The sequence below is a fragment of the Cannabis sativa genome, chromosome 5 (assembly GCF_029168945.1).
Source record: "Cannabis sativa cultivar Pink pepper isolate KNU-18-1 chromosome 5, ASM2916894v1, whole genome shotgun sequence".
NCBI lineage: Eukaryota > Viridiplantae > Streptophyta > Magnoliopsida > Rosales > Cannabaceae > Cannabis > Cannabis sativa.
The window spans coordinates 30,133,161-30,155,105 of NC_083605.1; the positions used below are offsets into that span (position 1 = coordinate 30,133,161).

Consider the following 21,945-nt stretch of genomic DNA (forward strand, 5'->3'; position numbering starts at 1 on the left):
AGACGAATTCATATATTATGTACATATAATCATGAAATAAAGCATGTGAACCATGCAACATTAAATGTTATTTCTGATCTATATTGATAAGTAAATCTGATTATATTGAAATGAGTTTTATTTAGGGCATAAAACCCAACACTTAACAAGAATTCATACATTATATACATATAATCATGAAATAAATCATGTGAACCATGCAACATAAAATGTTATTTCTGATCTTTATTAATAAGTAAATCTGATTATATTGAAATTAGTTTTATTTAGGGCACAAAACCCAACATGTTCATCTTCAGGAACATCCCCAGTTTCCCAGGTTGCTCCTCCTGAGTGTTTTGGGGGTCTTCCTGAGCCGTTTCCTACCTCCTGGTTCGTGAGCCGCGAGGACTGCCTCGTGGCCTCCTCACACTAGGATCAGGTTAGTTTTGTGTGTTGTTTTCCTGTGCCGCCCTGGATGCGGTTGCCTCCCGTTCCAACTCAGCGTTTCATTGGCTTGCCTCCACTAGACGTCACCGGAGTTGACGATTTTCCAATTCAACCAATGGCACTACTTGGTGGGGTCACAGGCATCCTCATTCCGAGGTATATAACCATCAGCTTCAGTGTTGGCTCCATCATTCCTAGTTTCTGGGTTTTGGTCACCATCACGTTGGCTTCTTCTTGAACGTGTTGACCGTGTAGAACGTGTTGTTCGTGAATTGGGTGGCCTCCGTGAGCCCATTGGCTCTTTTCCAGGACGGTGAGTGGTCTATTCAGGATGAGTGTTATCGTTTTCCCCATTATCAGCCATAGAGAAAGAATTTTTTCTTTGGTTAGGAGGGATTTTTCTGAGCTTTTTTCACGTAGGCTCTCAATGAAAGCACCAAATTGTTAACGCATATTTTCTTAACGATAATGAGCCTAATTTCGTAATAAGTTTAGCACAAAATTATCAGAAATTAAGAAAGAATAACATAAGTAGAAATAACACCAGGTTTTTACGTGGTTTTGCAGTTAACTTTGCATAGTCCACGAGTCAATCTTATTCAAACTTTTCTGATACAAAACTAGGGTTCTTTACAATCAGTGTATTCTTTTTTCTCTCAAGGATTTTCCATTCCTTTTTTTCGTACATTTTGCAACTATTTATAATAACATAGGTTGGCAGTTAATTACATTCAAATTCGAATCCCACAACGATATTTTCCCGAAATTGTAGGCTATAATTATGCTCCACGTAAATAAATGCAGTTATTATTTGAAAATTACACAAGTGTAATTTCAACCGCTCTTAAAGGGTCAACGCTGACGTGGATTAAGATACGCTATAAAACGTGTCTCGTTGAGGCGTCTCACCTGATACATGAACAACTTGATTTATTCATAAGTCTTCCAGCAATGGCATGAGTACCAGTGTACTGAGCAAATTTAAGAACTGCTCTTTGTCCATAAGGTCTCGTAGACTGGACAATCATATCCTGAGGGTTCTCAATAACAACAATAACCCTGGTAGAGAGCTGGAGTTTACCAGGAGTATGCCTTCCTATAGTGAGATGGATGTCTCGCTATTCGTTATCTATGTCCTCAAGCTATTACAATTAGTTAGATAATGTATATTAGACACTATGTATTTTATTAGCCAATTCGCCTTGTCAACACCTCTCTACATATTGTGAGGTAGATGCCTCGCTATGTATTATCGATGTCATCCTTGCGATTATGTTCTCTGATGCGAAATGGTTTCTCATTAATACGTGAATCAATAGTTCGTACATTCTATTAATATAATTGTCATTATATTTGCTGGTTCATATTCTCTGAGATTGACACGTGTCGCCTTTTGAAGAACCAACCGAATTTTGGGAATAATAAATGGAATTCGACTTTCTTTTAAAAAGGCAAAAAAGAAATCTTGTTGAAATCTGTGGTTCAAGCCATTCCGTCTTATGCCATGGGTTGTTTCAAGCTTCCTTTTCGTTTCCACAAAAACTTAGATTCTCTTATGGCTAACTTTCGGTGGGGTGGCAATGCTCAAACTAGGAAAACTCATTGGGTGGCTTGGCACACTCTTTGCCATTCCAAATTTCGTGGTGGTCTTGATTTTCGGTATATGAAAGCTTTTAATCAAGCTATGTTGGCCAAACAGGCCTGGCGCATCATTCAATTCCCCCAAACGTTGGTGGCTTCTTTGCTTAAAGCTCGCTATTTCCCCCATACCACTTTCCCTGATGCTGGAAAGGGTTGCCGGCCTTCGCTGGTTTGGAATAATATCTCTTGGGGTAAGGAGCTTCTTTTGTCAGGGCTCAAGAAGAAGGTAGGTAATGGTGCAGACATCTCTATACATGATGATACTTGGGTTCCAATTCAGCCGCTCACTCCCTAGCAAAGTATGCTTTAGGCCTAGATAATAGAAGCTATCAGGTCCTTTGAACACCATTATTCTCTTGTTTGTATCCTGGACTGTTATTTTATTCATCAATGGATACACAGGTTTCTTCAAATAAATAAATAAATAATTTTTTTAAAGTAATTTAAAAAGATATAATCTAGTGTTTCTCGGGTCTTAAAAACCACTGACTTGGCAATGTTTTATTTGCTAAAAAATTGTTGTATGGGTAAAGCTTTTTTCAAGGATCCTACTAGGGATGTAAACGGAGCGGCACGGGGCAGGTGCGGGGATCGCTCTCCCACCCCCATACCCGCTTGTTAAATTCACCTCCATACCCGCTCTAATACTCGTTTAAATTAAAGCGGGGGCGGAGCGGGAATTACCTGACGGGGGAAGGATTCTCACCGGGTACCCATTACATATATATTTTTGAAAAAAAATGATGTCTCAAAGAGAATTAAAAAAAAAATAATCATAAAAACTTAGTAAAACAATAAACTTAAGTGGAATAGGGTAGATAGTAAAAAAAAGAGTATACCCAATAAAAAGCCTAAACTATGAAATTATTTTAATTGTAATAGTTATATTTTTAAAACTTAAATATATCCATATATCATATCGAGGCGGTGGAGCAAATACCCAAACCCGTGAATATAATTGTCATTCCTAGATCCTACCATGAATGGTGAAGTGATGCATCCCCGGAACAGATTGGGTGCATCTGTGCACTCGATGCACCACAATTTTGCAATATATTTTAAGAAAAATAAAAAAAAAAATAATAAATATAATAATAGAAAATAAAAGTAAACTAAAGAAACTCAATTCTTCTTTTTCTTACTTAACTTCTGCATAGTAAGTCATTCGATCCTCGCAGGTACGCAACGCCACTCAGCGATCTTAATTGTTTTCTCTCTCTCTGTGATCCTAATCCTCTCTTCTGGGTTTTGACTGGTAAGCCCTTCTAGATCACCTCTCTTCCTTCCAATTACGTAATTGCTTTTTCTCGCCTTCAATTGGGGTTCTCTCATGTTTTTACGATAAAAACCTGCAACTTCCTGTATAGACTAATCCATTGCGCTTCTCAACTCTAGAGCTGACCATAATTCTTAGGTCTTTTTATTTGGATTCAATTTATTTTTTTCATTTCTTGATTAGTGGATTGATGAGTATAGAGTCCTCTTTGTTGATGGGCGTTATCTAGTTTTTGTTTCCTTTTCGTGATTTTGAATCTTTGATATTATTCATTCAATTGTCAGGCGAGTAGTTTATTTAATTTAATTGTTTTCTATCAGAAATCGCAAATGTTTGATTTCCATATCCAAATATGGATTATATTGTCTTATGATGGACTTAGTATGTACAATTCGACAATGGTTGGAAAATACTTGTGATGATCATTCATAGGTTTATGTTTGCGTCTTATGTTTTGGACTAATTCAAGGATTAAATTTGTGGGTCGATTTTGTTTTAAGGAAAATTCGAGGGCAAAAGATTTGACTGAAGGGAAGAGACATGGCTGGTAATGCTGCAGCCTGTGCCGAGAGGGCAACTAGTGATATGCTGATTGGTCCAGACTGGGCAATAAACATTGAATTATGTGATATTATTAACATGGACCCTGGGTACTTTCTATTTATCTTTTTTGGTGGAACGCTTGTGCATATATATATTTCCTTTTGTACTTCTGTTGATCCTAAATTTACTTCCAATTTATCACCAAAGTTTACTCAAATTGATTGGCAGGCAAGCGAAAGATGCCTTGAAGACACTCAAGAAACGTCTTGGCAGTAAAAATCCGAAAATACAACTTCTGGCTCTTTTTGTTAGTATTTCTTTGTACATAAGATATTTTGATTTGTTTTTTTGTACTTGTTTCACATGTGACCTTTTCGTCATATTGTTCATTATGATGTCATTTTATGTTTTTGTTTATAACGTATGCAAAATATAACTTAAAAGAGTTTTAATATATGAATCAATTATTGCTGCTATGTTTTACATTCAACCAAGCATCCATAACTCAATTGTGATGCAATTTTCATTGAATGTTTTGGTCTAGGCTTTAGAAACTCTCAGCAAAAACTGTGGTGAAAGTGTTTTTCAGCAGATTGTTGAGCGTGATATCTTACATGAAATGGTTAAAATAGTGAAGAAGAAGGTACCTTAATTTTCTTCTGATCATATCTAATAATCTTGTTCTTTCACTGTGAATCTGTATGCAGTTATCTTCTTAATCACTCATTCATTCTTAGTAAATCTAACTTAACTGATTCAATGATGGCTTAAATTCTGCAGCCAGACTTGAATGTGAGGGAAAAGATACTGATCCTAATTGACACATGGCAAGAAGCCTTCGGGGGACCTCAAGGGAGATATCCTCAATACTATGCAGCGTATAATGAATTGAAGGTTATTGGTGTATTACATGTTATATTAGCCTGTTAAGCTTGATACAATATTTGCTCTCATTAATCATTTTGTCTGCCTAAGCGTTTGGGCAAAGCTTATTTAAGTTGATTACTAAGTGTTAAATATCATATTGTCATCCTTTTTTATTTTTTTGGTTTCTGCTTAAAGTGTGAGATATGCAATAACATGGGTTGCAGATGAATGTTAGATAAGACATATGCTTATACTAGCCTACAAGGTATCTTTTTGCTGAAGTTAGAGGGTTGTCCTTGATGCTTAAGTTATGAATGAAGTATTGCATCTGTGTTTGGATGGGTTGTATTAAGTCTATTAATTTTTTTCCTGTTTAGAGTTTTGATAGCTAGGTTGCTACTGCAGTATTTGGAAAAGAACTTATTTTGATTTGTTCTAATAAATTATAATCTATATTTGTATGTATATCACAGGCTGCTGGAGTTGAATTCCCACCTCGAGAAGAGAGCAGTGTACCATTCTTTACTCCACCCCAGACCCAGCCAATAATTTCTCCTGCTTCTGTATACGATGATGATGCTATTGAGGCCTCTTTACAGTCTGATGCTTCAGACCTCAGGTACTGCCTCGATGATTTCTACTACAGATTTGCATTGGCCTCATACATGATGTAAATGTAATTATACTAATAAAGTTAAGTCCATCCCATGATGGAACTTGCTTGGTAATTTTCCAAAGGAAAAGAATGTGGTAAACTATACCTCATCTCTTATGGTAACCACTTAACAACTGTGATTCCAGACCTAGGTATTATCATTTGATAAAAGCTTGTTGTGGAAGTGTTACCGCATTGATACAGCAAATCCAATTGCTATTAAGACTAACTTGTTTCTATCCCCGTAGAATTTCAGCAAAACCTACCACATATCTTCCTTGATTGCATTTTATGCTATTACTGCTTCAGTCTATTTACTGTTGTATTTTTCAGTTTATAAGTATGTATCCTTGTAAAGATGTACTGTACAATATCTAACCAGAAACGTGTCAGTAGTATAACATGCTTTTACTTGGCCCGTAATATATTAATTTTTCCTTGTTAAATTCCTTCTAAATTAATTTGTACATCAATCAGCTTGTTAGAGATAAAAAATGCTCAGGGACTATCAGATGTCTTGACAGAAATGTTAGGTGCATTGGATCCAAAGAATCCTGAGGTAATATATTCTATATTCATTCTGAACTTTAGATGACTTGTCGGAATTGGGAAAGACCTTATAATACGAGGATTTTGTGTGCTCTCTTTTTGTTTTCGTTTATGGTTTTCTTCTCTTTTTTTTTTTTTGCTGGACTTTTTGTATGTGGTTTCTCAAGTTATCTTATAATGAGATTTCTGTTTGAGCCTATTACAACATGCTATATACTGTTATCCTAGTTCCCTTTGAAAGAATATATACTTTTGTTTTGATAACACCTTTTGTTGGAAGAAAGTTGCTAACTTACTACATCAGTTTGTTTGGAAGTGAAGCATAATGTTTGTTCTTTTCGTAGCCATTTAAAAAAAAAAAAAGAGAATATTGTTTCTTCCATAGTTTTAGTCCCCTCTGCTGAATTATCCATGCACAATATTCCAATCTTCTTATGTTGCTGTCATCCTTCCATGTATGTCACTTCAGTTTCTATGGTTGTTTCTTGATATTTCGGCAGGGTTTGAAGGATGAAGTGATTGTTGACCTTGTTGATCAGTGTCGCTCTTATCAAAAACGTGTTATGCTTCTTGTGAATAATACAACGTAAGAGATTGATTATCTTTAGTTTCCGCTTATATTTTTTGATGATGCTGGTAGGCTGATAGTCATTGACTTTTGCTTCCCTTCAGAGATGAAGAACTTTTGTGTCAAGGATTGGCACTGAATGATAGTTTGCAACGTGTACTTCGCCGCCACGATGACATTGTGAAAGGAACCCCTAATACAGGCACGAAAGAGACACCATCTTCAGCTGTGCCACTTGTGAATGTCAGCCATGAGGATGATGAATCTGAAGATGAGTTTGCACAACTAGCTCACAGGTAACTATTTGAGCAGGCTTTTTCCATATGGACAATCTAATATTACTGATTTTTAATTAGTTCACTTTACCCCATATGTGTGTGTGTGTGTGTGAGTGGGTGGTTTCTGTTTATTGATTTAGGATAAAAGTTTGAGATTATTTTGATTGGTATGATTTTAATGTAATTGCATTTTCAGATCATCAAGAGATAGCTCGAAGATTGAACCTGTGCGGGTGAGCCCATTCCTTCCTCCTCCACCATCTTCAAAAAGGCCAGTACCTACGGATGCTAGCTTTATTGACTATCTGAGTGGTGATGCTTACAAGTCTCGAGGATTCGATGAATCATCAGAACAGCCATCCTTTGTGGCTCCAGCCCATTCAAACACAAGTTCTGCTCCTTCATTGAGTCCAACATTATCGTCCTCTCCCAAATCCTCAAGTTTCATAAACCCTACTGCATCACTTTCATTCAATAGTACTCCAGTTTACGATGAGTCGGCACCCCTAAGCAAATCTGAAGATCAGCTGCCTCCGGCCCCTTGGGAAGCACAGTCTCCTGTTTCTCTCCCACCCCCTCCTTCGAGGTACAATCAAAGGCAGCAATTTTTCGACCAACATATTCCAAGTGGTACTGCTCATTCAAGCAGTGGATCCAGCTCTTCGTCTTATGACAATTTAGTGGGACAGACTCAGAATATGTCTATTAACTCTTCTACTCCACCAAAACAGGTAAAACCAGAAGATGCACTATTTAAAGATCTTGTTGACTTTGCGAAAGCCAAGTCATCTTCCTCATCCGCTTCTAAACCCAACAGGTCATTTTGAGTTGCCAAAGATATTTGGATTCTCAAGGTGTTGTAGCTTGTGAACACCCGGCTCTGAGTTTTGCATTAAATATGACAGTAACTTGTGTTAAATAATTTGTTGGTAGGAAACTTTTGGATTTTGGTTGGTGCATACTATTTGCTGGTATATTTGGAGATGACATGCTTATTTGCACATAATTTGAATATATTGATGTTCTTTATTGGATTTGCTTTAAATTCTCTGTTTATTGGGTGGAGGGTTGGATAAAATGATGTCTGTAAGGAAATCTCTTCATTTTTTTTTTTTTTTTTGGGGTGAAAGTACCAGAGGGAGAGAGAGGAAAAAGCAATATTTTATTATTTTGCTTAGAGCGAATTATATATTTAGGCCCGTTTGGCGTGTACGATTGAATTGGATTAAGGGTTGAGATGTAAAATGATCCTAAATTTAAAAACTAAATTAGTAAGTGTTTTATTTTTTAAAAAAAATAAAGAAAATTGTCAAATATAATAAATTAGCTAATAAAATACATTTATTACATATTTTTTAGGAGTTTTTTTTTTTATTTTAGGTTAATATTACTTTAAATAAACATTTATACTACTACAAGCAAAAATAAACATTTATATTGTTTATTAATTTTAAATATACTATTTTTAAAGTTTCTTATTTATAAAAATACGGTAGAAAAACTCCCCTAGATGTGCAAGGAGAAGTGTGACACACATGTGGCTATGTGGGCGAGTGAGACTCACACGCGAGTGAGGGACAAAGCATTCAGAGGTGCCTGACACTCACAAACTGTAACGTCAGAACACAGCAGTGGTTGCCACGTGGCGAATTCGGACAAAGTGGATTTTAACGTGTAGGGCTTCTTTTCTCAGCGCAAAACAACTAAACAATAACACAAAAACAACTAGAAAACAACTTAACCATAACATATAAATCAATTAAAGTTTATCATATTATGCAAACAAAAATAAATTTATAAGAAAAAAACTTCAAAAAATACAATACTGAAATAACTTAATGGCAACAAATAAACAACACGGTAACAATTTTATATAAATATAATAATTTTATATTAATATAAAAATTAATTAAGCATCAACAATTACGTCAACTTAAAACATAAAATAAAAACAACACACAAATAAAAAAAAATATATATATATATACATTTATTTCTCTTAGTTAAACAACTAAATAACAACAAAAAAATAACTTCATAAACTCCACTACAATATGCAAATTACATAGGCATGAAAACAACTCTAAAAAACAAAATAAAAAACACCACTAATGTATAAAATAAAATGGGTGACTATTCAATGGTTACATTTTTATTGTAACCATGTGGTTACATTTTTTTTTTACCTATAATAGAAGGTTAACAATAAGTAAAAATTCCATTTTTAGATTTAATTAATTATAATTTCCTATATTTTAAGTAATTAAATGAAATATTTAAGAAGATCTTAATTAGCAATTAAAATTTATAAATATTTATTTATTTATTTATATATAAATCCCTTAGCTTAATCATTTTAACAATTAAACTATTTAATTTTAATATTTACAATTTTTTTTTACAAAAATTAAAATTAGTTTTATATAAATTAAAATTTTATCCTTATAATGAATTTTTTTTATAAGAACACACCCTGCTTTTTTTTTTTTTTTGCAGGATGTGTCCTTATAAATTAAAAAACATGATATTATATTGATACTTAATTAAAACCTAATTAATGTTTAAAGTCTTGATTTTTATTTTTTTAATTATAAATTCTAAAGTCTTACTCGTAATTATCTTCTTTCATTCACTCTCCACCACACTTACATTGAAAATGATTGACTACGAAAAACATAGAACCTATAGCAAATTTGTCCGAAGATGAAGATGATTTTTTTCATTTCATGAGTTTTGTGAAAAAGAAATGCGAAGAAGATGTCTCTGACATGAGTAACAGTGGAATTGAGCATGACACTGAAGATGTTAGCCATGAATGGATTGATTCTTATGTAGCTGTTTGGAGTGATTTTTTAAATTTTTTGCAGATTGATGAAAATTTAGAAGACTATATAAGTCCATTCACACCTGTAGATTAGGATGTGCTAGACAAATTTCTCTTCTCTTATGGACAACTTTAAGCAACCAATTATTTAGCATTGCATTTGGGAGTCGACAAACCTTTTGGGTAGCTGGGACAAGGAATATTGGAACTTTAACCTTTTTGCCCTGTACATAATGAAATACCATTCAGCCTTGAGCCCGAATCTTTAATTAAAATTACATTGAAAGGCACTCATCAATGGAAACTAGTTCTAGAAAGAAAGTGCTAGCAGCAGCAATAACATTTAAAATTGACTCCGGCCCATTCCTATGGCACATTATCTTGCAATCATAAACTGTACCCAAGCTGGATCGATATAAAAACATACTTTCAAGCACACATAGTTGATGGTGAAACAAATCTAAACAAGAAAAAAATAATAAATATAGTCAGAACTCAGATGAAGTACAATATTAATAATACAAGAGAGGATATTATTAAGATACATTGAAATACAAGAAGTATAAGGAAGTGTAATCATTTTAAATTAATATTATAAGTATAATAAAATTTTAATTATGAAATTATATGTGTATAATTTTAAATTATTAAGAATTTTGTTATATAAATTAAAATAATTTAAGTGTAAAAAAAATAAATTGCTAAAAGATCCTTATTCAATAATAAATTACAAAAAATTAATTAATAATTATAATTAATTTAATTTTAAAATATAATTAATCTTAATTAAAGTTTTAAAAGGAAATAAATTAACAGGTTAATATCAGGTTACAGGTCATTTTAATTTTTTTTATTTAATTTCCAAATTAATCACAACCATTTAATAGTGATCCAATGGCTAAAAAAAATGTAACCATGTGGTTACAATAAAAATGTAACCATTAGAACCTCCTCCAAACATGTATATATATTCATTTTTATTTGGTTGAAGAACTAAATAACAACAAATCAACAACTGTGTAACAACTTACTTTAATATACAAGTTAAATAGGCATGAAAACAACTTCATAAATTACATCAGATCCAAGAAAAAAAATACATAAATAATCTATAAAATAAATTTAAAAACAACTACATAACACTTGTACACCAACTTAAAAATATGTCTACACATTAAAAAAATAAAAATATACTCATTTTTCTCTTGTTAAACAACCTAATAGCAATAAATAAACAACACAATAACAATTCTATTTTAATATGAAAATTAATTGTACATCAACTAATAGTGTAGAAAATATGAAAGAAACCAACAAACAACAAAAAGTATGAACCATGAAAAACTAAAACATAAACTATTTTTCTCTTGATTGAACAATTACATATGAAGAAATAAAATAATTAGATAACAACTTCATATTAATACATAAATTAATTAGTTAACAACACATTACATTAACTCAAAAGAAATTCAAAAAAAAAAAAAAAGATAAATAATCTTAAAAACAAAAAGTAAAAGCAACTGCAAGATACTAGTACATTAACTTAAAAAAAATATATACCCACAGAAAAGTAAACATATATTCATTTAATTTTTTTACATAGTTAAACAACTAAATAACAACGAGCAAACAATTAGATAACAACCCTATTTTAATATAAAAATTTATTAGACATCAACATGTGGTGTTAACTTGAAAAACACAAATAATCTTATCACAACAACAATCTTAATATATGTATTCATTAAAAACTAAACATATATATATATTTAATTTTTCTTAATTGAACAACTAAATTACAATAAATAAATAAATATATAATAACTCAACTGTAACATAATATTTAAATAGGCATCATAAAATAACTCCACAGATTGCATAACTCCAAGAATAAATAAAAATACGATTAATAAATAAACTAAACTTAAAAGGAACTACAAAGCGTTTCAAAAATATATGTACCCATAAAAATTAAATATAAATTTATTTTTCTCTTGGTCGAACAACTAATTAATAAAGAACAAACAATTAAATAGCAATCTAACTTTAATATACTAATTTTTTTTTGCTAGAATACGAAAATTAATTAGGAATTTATACATTGCATTAACTTAAAAAACAACACTTAAGTAATCTCAGAAGAATAAATAAACTTAAAAGCAACTACAAATTAATTTTACATGTACTCAATGTTGGGTTTTATGCACTAAATAAAACTCCATTTCAATATAATCCATTTTATTCAACATCAATAAAGAAACAGAAGTATTTTTCATTCATTTGTGTATATTTTGGTTCATCTTATCAATTCCTTGTCTATTTGATTTATAAATTCATCTGAAACCCTTTTCACATACTTGATCCTGTTTATTGTGTTGTCAACACATTGGAAAGTAAACATGACTATGTAAATAAAGATTCCTAGATTTATCAGACACAAGGTTTTACTGATATGATAATCTACAACAGAGTTTACTTGCATTTGGAGAAATGCTATGTTCTTTCCAGAGCATTGGTTAAAGTAAAGCTCAGGTTGGGTGCATGGAGTATGCATCGGAAGGGACCGATATTGAACTTTGACATAGATTTATTAAACTTACCGTGATATCTATTCAAGTCAATATCGCCTAGTTGATCCTAGATCAAATGATCTAAATCCTGATATGATTAGGCTCAATCTCAAGAGTGTTATTCGTGTTCTTTGATTTGTTAGTTAAGCCTACTTTTGGATCAGGGTGATACGTACATTTTGGGAACACGGTAGTGCAATTGAGTGGGAGTGCTAACATAAATATGGAATCTATAGCTTCTATCTGGCGAATAGTAAGTAAAGGATGATCTCCTTCGAGCTTGACCAAACAAAAATAAATGGTGGAGTACTCATTTCACATAGCTGAAATATCATTTATACGGGGTTAAGTGTTTTAAGGATAAAATACATTGTAGGGTGTTACGGTAATTTAATCCCTTTACAGTGCAGATCATTCATATAGAGGATCATTGATCAAATTAGGATTATAACAATGGATAACTAATGACGTGTCTATATGGTGGAACATATAGAGCGTTCTATATACTGAGAGTGTAATTCTAAGCTCTATGCGTGGATTCAATGCAGAATTAATAAGTTAGTGAATTTAGGTTATAAATTCTTGATCTGCTTATTGGAAGCTCGGTTATATAGACCCATGGTCCCCCCACTAGTTGAGATAATATTACTTGTAAGACTCATTTAATTGGTTTTGATTAATCAATTATAATTCTCAAATTAGACTATGTCTATTTGTGAATTTTTCACTAAGTAAGGGCGAAATTGTAAATAGAGAGTTTTTAGGGCATATTTGTTAATTATGATACTTTGTATGGTTCAATTAATAAATATGATAAATGAAAATATTATTTCATAATTATTTATAGTTATTAAATAGTTAGAATTGGCATTTAAATGGGTGAATTTGAAAATTGGCATTTTTGAGAAAATGAGATGCAGAAATGATAAAACTGCAAAATTGCAAAAAGTGAGGCCCAAATCCATATAGCCATGGCCGGCCACTTTTATAGGCTTTATCATCTGATATTTTCATTATTTTAATGCCAAATAATTCAAACCTAACCCTGTGTGGAATGCTATAAATAGATAGTGAAGGCTTCAGGAAATTTACACTAAACACTTAACTTTCGCATCTTGTTTCCTTCAGAGAAAAACCTGAGCCTTCTCTCTCTAACCTAGCCGCCACCTATACTCTTCTTTTTCCTTGAATAATTTCTAACCTTTTAGTGATAGAGTAGTGCCCACACACAGCAAGTGATACCTCAATCATAGTGAGGAAGATCGTGAAGAAAGATATTCAACAAGAAGGAGTTTCAGCACTAAAGAAAGGAGAGAAAGAGATCTAGGTTCAGATCTTGATAATACTCTGCGACAGAAAGGATACAAGGGTTAGAGATCTGAACGGAAGGAGACATATTATTCCGCTGCACCCAATGTAAGGTTTCTCATACTTTATATGTGTTTATTTTATAATCGTTTTAGAAGTTCATATTTAGGGTGTTAATCAACATACTTGTGAGTAGATCTAAGATCCTGGTAAAATAATTTCCAACAACTGGCCTCAGAGCCATGGTAATTGATTTGCTTGCAAGAAATTTGGAATTAAATGATTTGTTTGTGTTTTGGATGGTATCATGTTGTTTTGTGTGTTGTATGATGATTGATTGATGTTTGTAAATTTTCGTGAAAAATAATTGAATATCTGTTTTTGGAATTATTTTTATTGGATAGTATGGGAAAAAATAAGCAATTTACTTTTTTTTACAGAACTCAATTTCGATTTAATTTGAATTAGTTATGATTTTTTGAAGATTGGAAAAATATCCGGGTCGTGCAACTTATTCACGCGCGCGGATGAGGGTGATACCCTCGACCCCACGCGCGCAGACAACCAGCTCGACCAAGCTACCTCGGTCAGACACAAGTGGATGTATGAAATCGTCCCATGGGCGCGCGGATGAGGCTGCATGCAGCCTCCTGCGCCGAGGGACGTCGGTCACGCCTGGCTGCATGTCCGTACCACTTGCAATTTTTTTTGTTTTTCTTCGTTTTTTCATGCTATTTCATGGAATTAACTTCTGATTTTTTGTGTAGTTTTGTATTTTGATTTTTACTTTTCAATTTTCAAATCTAATATCAGAAATAAATTAATTTGAATTTTTTAAATTTAATTTTAGATATTAGTGTAATTTGAATTTGAAAACAAGTAAAAATCTATCTTTTTGCTTGATTTTATATCTTATTTTTAAATTTGATTATTTTATCTTATTTTTTTAAATTTAAAGGTCAGATATTAAATATTTTTTTTTAAAATTATTTGACCTTATTTAAATTTAAAATAAGATTACTATAATCATGTAATTTTAAATAGAATTAAGATATTTTGCTAACTTTTAAATTTTGTTATTTTTTTATTCAAATTAAATTATAAAATCTGAAAAATATTTATTTTTTTATTTTATATTTAATTTATAAAATAACTTAAAAAATTTAAAAGGTAGTTATCAATTATTTTCGAAATGATATTTAGGTTAGTTGAAACCTAATTTTTCAAAAATTGTAGGTTTAATTTTAATTTTTTTTTATTATTTTATTTTAATAAATACCAATTTTTTTTTAATTATTTAAATATTTTCGAAAATAATTATTTAAAATTAAATAAATCCTACATCCAACTATCCAATTCATCTTGTTGCAGGAGTATGTGTTTTAGCTTGTTTGTAAGTTTTATAAAACCTATTATTGCTTGATCTAAATTGTCATGGTTAACTTGTTGACAGATCCAATGATCAGATTTTAACCCATGGTTCAATTGTCAATAGGTCAAGTAAATAATTTGTAACAGGTAAATTTTACAATCTTCTTTCATCTGTGTATGACCTAGCAACAGTTGTTCATTTTAAGGTTAAATTCCTCTCTTTTGGGCCTTGTGTGAGAGTTGGGGGCCAATAGAAGTGGGTACGACATACTGAACCCAGCTCCCCCTCACATGAACTACCCCAATTATGAAGGCCCATTTGCCTGATTTGGATAACTGTACTAGGTTAATTAAATTAGTTTAACCTAATAAAATTGATTAGCAACATAATTAATTACATTTATTTTGAAATTAAATTAAGAAAACATAGTTTAATGAATTATATTCTAAGCTAAACGATATGTATTTTCTTGTATTTAATTAAATATAGAATCATAACCAACTAGATTCTTTCTGAAGCTTAATTTAAATTTTTCATTAAATATTCCTATTTAAGTTGAAAATAAGTTATCTCTATATAATCAACTTAAATCTGAATATCTTTTGAATTTCAAATTTCAAAATTAAGTTGAGGAATTTTAGGAATTGGTTATTAAGATTCTTTAGATATTTTTTAAGTTGATTTTTTTTTTCAAATATTAACTTAAAATGGAATATTTTCAAATTAAGTGGTTACAACTTAATTTTATATTTAATTAAATCTAATTTGAAAGATATTTAAGTTGATTTTTTAGATTCTTCTAAACAACTTAAACAAGATACTTTCAAATATGTTCCATTAATTTCGAATTTATTTTTCGAATTTAAATAATAACTGAAATTTAATTAAAGTTGATTTTTTTATTTAAACCAACTTTAATTTGTAATTTTTCATTATTATAATACGGAATAAATGATTAACTAAAATACATATTTTTAAAATAATGAGCTTTAATCAAGAGACATTCGATCTCCATTGTTGGTTTTACATTGCTTTTGTTTTAGTGAGTAATCCTCCCTAATGGAGGAACGTTCATTAGCAAGTTAGCACCGTTTAATCTCGAAAGATAAGTAGCTTTGTAAGTTTTTTATATGGTATGGATCACCCTAATGGTGGCGACTGTATTTGACTTACAAAATATGAAACAATCGTGGAAGCTCATAAGATAGAATTGCCTTGACTCTCGCCTAAACGGGACAACGCTGAATTTCAATCTTGATCGAATAATAGGTTGCTAGAATGATTATCATTTTAGATGAATTGACAACTCTATTCAATGGATGATGCTTTGACTCTCGCCTAAACAGGACACTGTATCAGTTTGTTGAAAACCTTGGAAAATAAACTATGTTAGATTTAGTATTTTTATAACATATGTGATTATTTGTTATTTTCTGAACATGTGTATGATTTTATGAACCAAAACCTTACTTCTGTTTTATTGATGTGTTGTAGTGAAAATATGAATAACCCTCACCCTGATCCACTCCTAGTTAATATCTTAGCAAAAGAACTCTATAGTGTGAAAATGCATCCTGGTAGTTGCATAAACTCGCACCTGTTGTTGATGAATCTGAAGTTCCAAAAGGCAAATCTACTGGGAATTGAATTATCAAAAGAACAATGGGTACAATTCATTCTTAATAGTCTTCCTCCGGAGTATAATGAATTTGTTGTTTCTTACATGATCAACAATTTCAACTCCTCTGACATGGACAAGCTCGAAGCAAAATTACGAGCCCATGAACGGAATCTGATTGCAATGGGACCTCCTGGGTTTGTAAATCTTAATCAGAGGAAAAGGATTAAGCATGAAAGCTCTAGCAAAGCTGCTTATTCAAGTACAATTATCAAACATAATCTTCTATGTTCTAATTGTAATGAAAAGGGACATCAAGAAGAACAATGTCCTCAGCTTTTAAACAATTCAAACGAAGATAATGCTTTTGTCTTTGAATCATGTGTTTTAGAGAACGACAAATCCACTTGGATTGTTGATTCTGGATCTACTAACCATGTATGTTCTTCATTGCAGCTGCTTGAAACTTGGGAAAATCTGCTTCCAGAAGAGTTAAAGCTTAAAGTTGGTAATGGCGAGTTAGTTTCAGTTAGAGCTAGAGTAAAAGCCAAACTCAAGTTTCAAAACAGAATTTTGGAATTAGACAATGTCTTATACATTCCAAATTTCAGTAGAAACTTGGTTTCTGTTTCATGCTTACAATTGCAACAATACAAATTAGATTTTTCGAGTTCTGGTTCTACCATTTCTCGAAATGACATTCATATTTGTGTTGCATCCATGGAACAGGGGCTTTATGTTCTTAGACCAGAAACACCATTTTCCCTACATAACGAACTTTTTAAAGTAGCTAAACCTAGAAACCACAAAAAGCAAAAGATTGATGATGATAATGAAACATATCTATGGCATTTACGTTTAGGTCACATAGGCTATGACAGACTAAATAGGCTAACCAAAGACGGTCTATTGAAAAATGTCGTCTTAGGTGAATTACATGTTTGCGAGTCTTGCCTAGAAGGAAAGATGACCAAACGTTCTTTCTCTGCAAAGGGAGAGCGTGCCAAACAACCCCTAGGGTTAGTGCATTCAGATGTTTGCGGACCTTTGAATGTAAAAGCCCGAGGTGGTTATGAGTACTTTGTCACTTTCATTGACGATTACTCTAGATATGGACATATTTACCTTATGCATAAGAAATCTGAAACGTTTGAAAAGTTTCAAGAATTTCATGCTTTGGCTCAAAACCAATTAGGTAAAACATTAAACATCTTGCGAACTGATAGGGGTGGAGAATATATGGATATGCAGTTCAAAGATCATTTAATTGAACTTGGAATTGAATCCCAATTAACCGCCCCTAGCACTCCACAGCAAAATGGAGTTGCAGAAAGACGGAATCGCACGCTTTTGGAAATGGTTAGGTCCATGCTTAGTTACTCAACTCTACCTACGTCCTTCTGGGGATATGCAATTCAGATGGCAACCGACATTTTAAATGTTGTTCCATCTAAATCAATCCCTAAGACACCTTTAGAACTATGGAATGGTCGTACACCTAGTTTACGCCATTACAGAATCTGGGGGTGCCCTGCTCATGTCTTGAGAAAGAAAGAAGACAAACTTGAATCACGAACTGAAGTTTGCATGTTTGTCGGAAATTCTAAAGAGACTAGGGGTGGACTATTTTATAGTCGCAAGGATGATAAAGTGTTTGTTTCCACAAACGCCACTTTCCTTGAAGATGACTATATTAAGAATTTCAAACCACAAAGTAAAGTAGTGTTGGAGGAAATGCTTTCAGATATAACTCCTTCCAATGTTCCGTCCTCTTCCACTCAAGAAGAGGATAATCCCACTCCCTCAGTCGAACCAACTGATAAAACTACTACCAAATTTCCTGTTCAGAAGATCACCGCTCCTCGTCGTAGTGGGAGGGTTTCAACAAAACCAGCTCGTTATGGCTTGGATGGTGAAATCAATATGGTCGTTGGTGACGGTATTGATGACGACCCATTAACCTATAAACAGGCAATGGCTAGTCCGCAACGGAAATGATGGTCAGCCGGCATGGATTCAGAAATGGATTCCATGAAAAAGAACAAAGTCTGGGAATATGTAGACGCACCTGATGACTATCATCCAATCAGATGTAAGTGGGTTTACAAGAAGAAAAGAGGCGTTGGAGGCGAAGTCAAAACTTTTAAAGCTAGACTTGTAGCCAAGGGTTATACCCAAAGAGAAGGTGTGGACTATGAGGAAACTTTTAGTCCTGTTGCCATGCTCAAATCCATCCGAATTCTTCTCTCCATAGCTGCTGCTTTCGATTATGAAATCTAGCAAATGGATGTCAAGACTGCCTTCCTTAATGGGGTACTTAAAGAAACCATCTATATGGAGCAACCAGAAGGCTATGTTCTTCCAGGGCAGGAAAGGAAAGTTTGCAAATTAAATAAGTCTATCTATGGACTTAAGCAAGCTTCTCGCTCATGGAACAAAAGGTTTGATGAAATCATCAAGACCTACGGATTTCTTTAGAATGAAGATGAACTTTGTGTTTACCAACTCAAGGAAGACCTAGTAGTAGTTTCTTGGTCCTTTATGTTGACGACATTTTGATTATTGGAAACAATATCAAGAAAATGATTAACATCAAGGAATGGCTTAACACTCAATTCGATATGAAAGATTTGGGTGAGGCAGCCTATGTTCTTGGTATTCAGATTATCAGAAACCGGAAGAACAGATCTCTTGCTCTCTCTCAAACAACCTATATTGACAAAGTTTTAGAGAGATTCTCCATGAACAACACCAATGGGGCGAATATTCCTTCTAGATATGGTATTCGTCTATCTAAGGAACAGTCTCCTACTGATCCTGAAGAGATAGAGGACATGGCGAAAATTCCTTATGCTTCTGCAGTTGGAAGTCTAATGTATGCAATGTTATGCACTAGACCTGACATCTGCTATGCAGTTGGAATCGTGAGCAGGTATCAGTCTAATCCAGGACAGGAACATTGGAATTCAGTTAAGTATATTCTGAAATACTTAAAGAGTACAAGGAATCTTGTGTTAGTCTATAAGGGTGGTGCTTTAAATCCCATAGGCTATACTGATTCAGATTTCCAGGCATGGCTTGAAGACAGGAAATCTACATCTGGGATGGTGTTTACTCTTGGGGGTGGAGCAGTGGTTTGGAGAAGTGCTAAACAAACCGCGATATCGGACTTGACGATGGAAGCAGAATACATAGCTGCAGCAGAAGCTGCTAAAGAGCTTGTCTGGCTAAGAAAGTTCTTCACTAATATCGGTGTCGTGCCTTGAATGGAAAAGCCTCTGGTCCTACTTTGTAATAATGGCACAATAGCCAATAGGAAGGAACCTCGAAGTCACAAGAGAAGCAAACACATATAAAGGAAGTATCACATCATCAGAGAATATGTGGCTAGAGGGGATGTACTAGTTGAGAAAGTGGACACAGAAGACAACCTAGCAGATCCATTCACCAAAGTTTTGGCAGTAACTGCATTTGAAAAGCATCGTCAGAATTTAGGATTAATTGATATGTACTGATTAGTTTTATATTAGTGCAAGTGGGAGTTTGTTGGGTTTTATGCACTAAATAAAACTCTATTTCAATGTAATCCAATTTATTCAACATCAATAAAGAAACAGAAGTATTTCTCATTCATTTTGTGTATGTTTTGGTTCATATTATCAATTGCTTGTCTATTTGATTTATAAATTCATTTCAAACCCTTTTCACATACTTGATCCTGTTTATTGTGTTGTCAACACATTGGAAAGTAAACATGACTATGTGAATAAAGATTCCTAGATTTATCAAACACAGGATTTAATTGATATGATAATCTACAACAGAGTTTACTTGCATTTGGAGAAATGCTATGTTCTTTCCAGAGCATTGGTTAAAGTAAAGCTCAGGTTGGGTGCATGGAGTATGCATCAGAATGGACCGATATTGAACTTTGACATAGATTTATTAAACTTACCGTGATATTTATTCAAGTCAATATCGCCTAGTTGATCCTAGATCAAATGATCTAAATCCTGATATGATTAGGCTCAATCTCAAGAGTGTTATTCGTGTTCTTTGATTTGTTAGTTAAGCCTACTTTTGGATCAGGGTGATACGTACATTTTGGGAACACGGTAATGCAATTGAGTGGGAGTGCTAACATAAATATGGAATCTATAGCTTCTATCTGGCGAATAGTAAGTAAAGGATGATCTCCTTCGAGCTTGACCAAACGAAAAATAAATGGTGGAGTACTCATTTCACATAGCTGAAATATCATTTATACGGGGTTAAGTGTTTTAAGGATAAAATACATTCTAGGGTGTTACGGTAATTTAATCCCTTTACAGTGCAGATCATTCATATAGAGGATCATTGATCAAATTAGGATTATAACAATGGATAACTAATGACGTGTCTATATGGTGGAACATATAGAGCGTTCTATATACTGAGAGTGCAATTCTAAGTTCTATGCGTGATTCAACGAAGAATTAATAAGTCAGTGAATTTAGGTTATAAATTCTTGATCTGCTTATTGGAAGCTCGGTTATATAGACCCATGGTCCCCCCACTAGTTGAGATAATATTACTTGTAAGACTCATTTAATTGGTTTTGTTTAATTAATTATAATTCTCAAAATAGACTATGTCTATTTGTGAATTTTTCACTAAGTAAGGGCGAAATTGTAAAGAGAGAGTTTTTAGGGCATATTTGTTAATTATGATACTTTGTATGGTTCAATTAATAAATATGATAAATGACAATATTATTTAATAATTATTTATAGTTATTAATTATTAAATAGTTAGAATTGGCATTTAAATGGTTGAATTTGAAAATTGGCGTTTTTGAGAAAATGAGATGCAGAAATGATAAAACTGCAAAATTGCAAAAAGTGAGGCCCAAATCCATATAGCCATGGCCGGCCACTTTTATAGGCTTTATCATCTGATATTTTCATTATTTTAATGCCAAATAATTCAAACCTAACCCTGTGTGAAATGCTATAAATAGATAGTGAAGGCTTCAGGAAATTTACACTAAACACTTAACTTTCGCATCTTGTTTCCTTCAGAGAAAAACCTGAGCCTTCTCTCTCTAACCTAGCCGCCACCTATACTCTTCTTCTTCCTTGAATAATTTCTAACCTCTTAGTGATAGAGTAGTGCCCACACACAGCAAGTGATACCTCAATCATAGTGAGGAAGATCGTGAAGAAAGATATTCTACAAGAAGGAGTTTCAGCACTAAAGAAAGGAGAGAAAGAGATCCAGGTTCAGATCTTGATAATACTCTGCGACAGAAAGGATACAAGGGTTAGAGATCTGAACGGAAGGAGACATATTATTCCGCTGCACCCAATGTAAGGTTTCTCATACTTTATATGTGTTTATTTTATAATCGTTTTAGAAGTTCATATTTAGGGTGTTAATCAACATACTTGTGAGTAGATCTAAGA

General features: G+C 32.8%; 2 protein-coding genes across 3 annotated transcripts; both read left to right on the plus strand.

Moving 5' to 3' along the window:
• The first annotated feature begins 1,933 nt into the window (after nt 1-1,933).
• On the plus strand, nt 1,934-2,365 carry LOC133038259 (uncharacterized mitochondrial protein AtMg00310-like). Its single transcript, XM_061116351.1, has one exon. The coding sequence runs from the start codon at nt 1,934-1,936 to the stop codon at nt 2,363-2,365; it is 432 nt and encodes a 143-aa protein (XP_060972334.1).
• A 648-nt stretch (nt 2,366-3,013) lies between these two features.
• Nucleotides 3,014-7,851, plus strand: LOC115716129 (TOM1-like protein 3). 2 transcript variants are annotated; one of them, XM_030644859.2, is made up of 10 exons: nt 3,014-3,325; nt 3,847-3,996; nt 4,118-4,196; nt 4,434-4,532; nt 4,670-4,783; nt 5,230-5,375; nt 5,889-5,970; nt 6,461-6,546; nt 6,633-6,824; nt 7,003-7,851. In XM_030644859.2, exons 2-10 carry the CDS (start codon nt 3,887-3,889, stop codon nt 7,631-7,633), a joined length of 1,539 nt encoding a protein of 512 aa, XP_030500719.2. In that variant the 5' UTR covers nt 3,014-3,325; nt 3,847-3,886; the 3' UTR covers nt 7,634-7,851. The 2 variants fall into 2 exon arrangements, with proteins under 2 accessions (XP_030500719.2, XP_030500720.2); XM_030644860.2 differs by having other exon boundaries at nt 3,064-3,248.
• The last annotated feature ends 14,094 nt before the right edge of the window (nt 7,852-21,945 follow it).